The 2,070-nt window shown below is 34.1% G+C and overlaps 1 protein-coding gene across 1 annotated transcript; it reads right to left on the reverse strand.

Moving 5' to 3' along the window:
• Positions 1-347: 347 nt before the first annotated feature.
• LOC107776747 (uncharacterized) lies at positions 348-1,573 on the reverse strand. The gene has a single exon (XM_016596663.2). The coding sequence runs from the start codon at positions 1,264-1,266 to the stop codon at positions 535-537; it is 732 nt and encodes a 243-aa protein (XP_016452149.2). The 5' UTR covers positions 1,267-1,573; the 3' UTR covers positions 348-534.
• Positions 1,574-2,070: the final 497 nt, after the last annotated feature.

Consider the following 2,070-nt stretch of genomic DNA (forward strand, 5'->3'; position numbering starts at 1 on the left):
CATAGTTTGGCGTTATCAATGACATAGCCACTCTAACGGGCCGTGTACTTAATGCTATAAAATACTCCTCATTAAATGCTACCGGGTGGCAGGCATTTATTTTATCTTTGTAAGTATCATTCTCTCCGGTAACAGACCGTATCGTCTCCTTCAGATTCAACTATTTTTTGTTTTCGGCTCCACGTGTCACTTCTTCGTGCAATCATTTAATATAAACATATTTTATCCTATACACTTGAACCGAGAAAAACAAAGCGGTGATTGCATTAAATGTTTTCTTTTAAGGAATTAATAATCATATGGAAAAATATACTTATTGAGGAAAAAGAAACTAAGACTGCTCGACATCGAAGTGACAATTTTCTTCTTTTCTCTTTCCTTTTATATTACTCCTAGTTATTTTGTGAGAAAAAGCTAGAACAATGAGGAAGCAAGACAACTGAATAATGGACAAGCTAAGTATTCGTGTTATTTTTCAGATGATCACTAGAAAATTAACAAAAGAAGAAACAGAAGAAGATAGCGCGGAGCTAGTTAATACAAGTTAACTCTTTGGAGGCTCATATTATGATTAATATACCCAAAAGAAGTCGCTTGCTGGTTGAAAAGTTCAGAGTACATTTCCATGAAAAACTTGTCAACAATTTCAACATAAGTCGGGCAAGTGAGACGCGAGTAGTAGTAAAGAACTTCTTCAATATCCCTACCGTGCTCTTCGTTATTCTTCTCTAACATTTTCAATTCCCTTAGCTTTTGAGCCACCAAATAACTCCTTTCCTCTCTTAAGTCATCTCCTGGACTCGAAATTTCTTGGCATTTCTTCTTTCCTTCATACATAATCTTCTTCCTCTTTAAATCATCATTTGAGCCAAGAACTTGACAACTATCATGATCTTCACGTTCTTTTTCCAAAACCTGATAATTACTCTTTCTTGGGCTCACTTTGGTGAACCTAACGATCTTTTGGTGAACGTCGTCTTCTTGCCTTGAGATATTTGCTGATGGAGATATTATTTTATTCTTGCTTTTCCTCTTGGGTTTGTCCTTTCCGCAATCCCAATGGGTACTGAAGTCGGTATAATATTTTTCCAGCTCTGTGTAGCTTCGGTTGACATTGGTATCGGCTCCGCCAGCACAAAAAAGTAGGGGACTGCATGGAGGGCTTTTTGGAAGCTTTTGGTATCCACCGGCGAAAAAGGATTTGACACTATCTAGGGTTTTTTGGAAGAGCTTTTTGGTAGAGGAAATGGAGGTTTTTAGAAACATTGGTATAACTGATTCTAGGGTAAGAACAAAGAAAAGTTGATATATCTTTCTTGTAGGGCTTGTTCTCCTGAATATGTCCTCATAAAGATGTAAGTATGGTAGAAGAACACAATGGAAATTGTTTAAGTACAATAGAAAGGGGATGAAACGATAGGAATGGAAAGACAGAAAGTTGAAGCTTTCTCTTTTTGTGATTCACTTTTCTTTTTGGTTGGAAATGATTCACTTTCTGTCTCCACACGCTCCCAATATGTTCCTTTATTTGCTTATTTAATTGTTCTTTTAATCTTTTAATGTAAACTTAAGTCTTTGTTATTGAAAGGTCGATACACCCTAGTTTTCCCTCACTATATTTATCCCCAATCTGGCCATAGATTTTGACATTTTTATTTTATTTTTTTTATTTTTTTTTGAAAAATACCGTTTGATCATGAAATATGATCAGTTTTTTAGAAAATTTTGAAAAAAATTCATGTTCCCAAAAATTGCCCATGAAATTTTTTCTTCCACTCACAAAACATCGATTTTTTTAAAATAAAATACATGTCCAAACATAACTTCAACTTTTAAAATTAATTTTCAACACAACTTGTAAAACACTTTTTTCAAATATCAACCAAATTTATGTCCAAATGCTACCTCAAAATATGTAGTTATTACTTGTATATAGTATAGTACAACTAAAAGAAAAAAGGTAATGACCGTTTGATGAAAGTAATTCATGTGGAGTATAAAATAGTATCGTTACTTTTACTTTAGAAAGTGGAGGTTGGTGTGCTACCCTCTTTAGGAGAATGAAAGGAG

This window comes from Nicotiana tabacum, chromosome 18 (assembly GCF_000715075.1).
Source record: "Nicotiana tabacum cultivar K326 chromosome 18, ASM71507v2, whole genome shotgun sequence".
Taxonomy (NCBI): Eukaryota; Viridiplantae; Streptophyta; class Magnoliopsida; order Solanales; family Solanaceae; genus Nicotiana; species Nicotiana tabacum.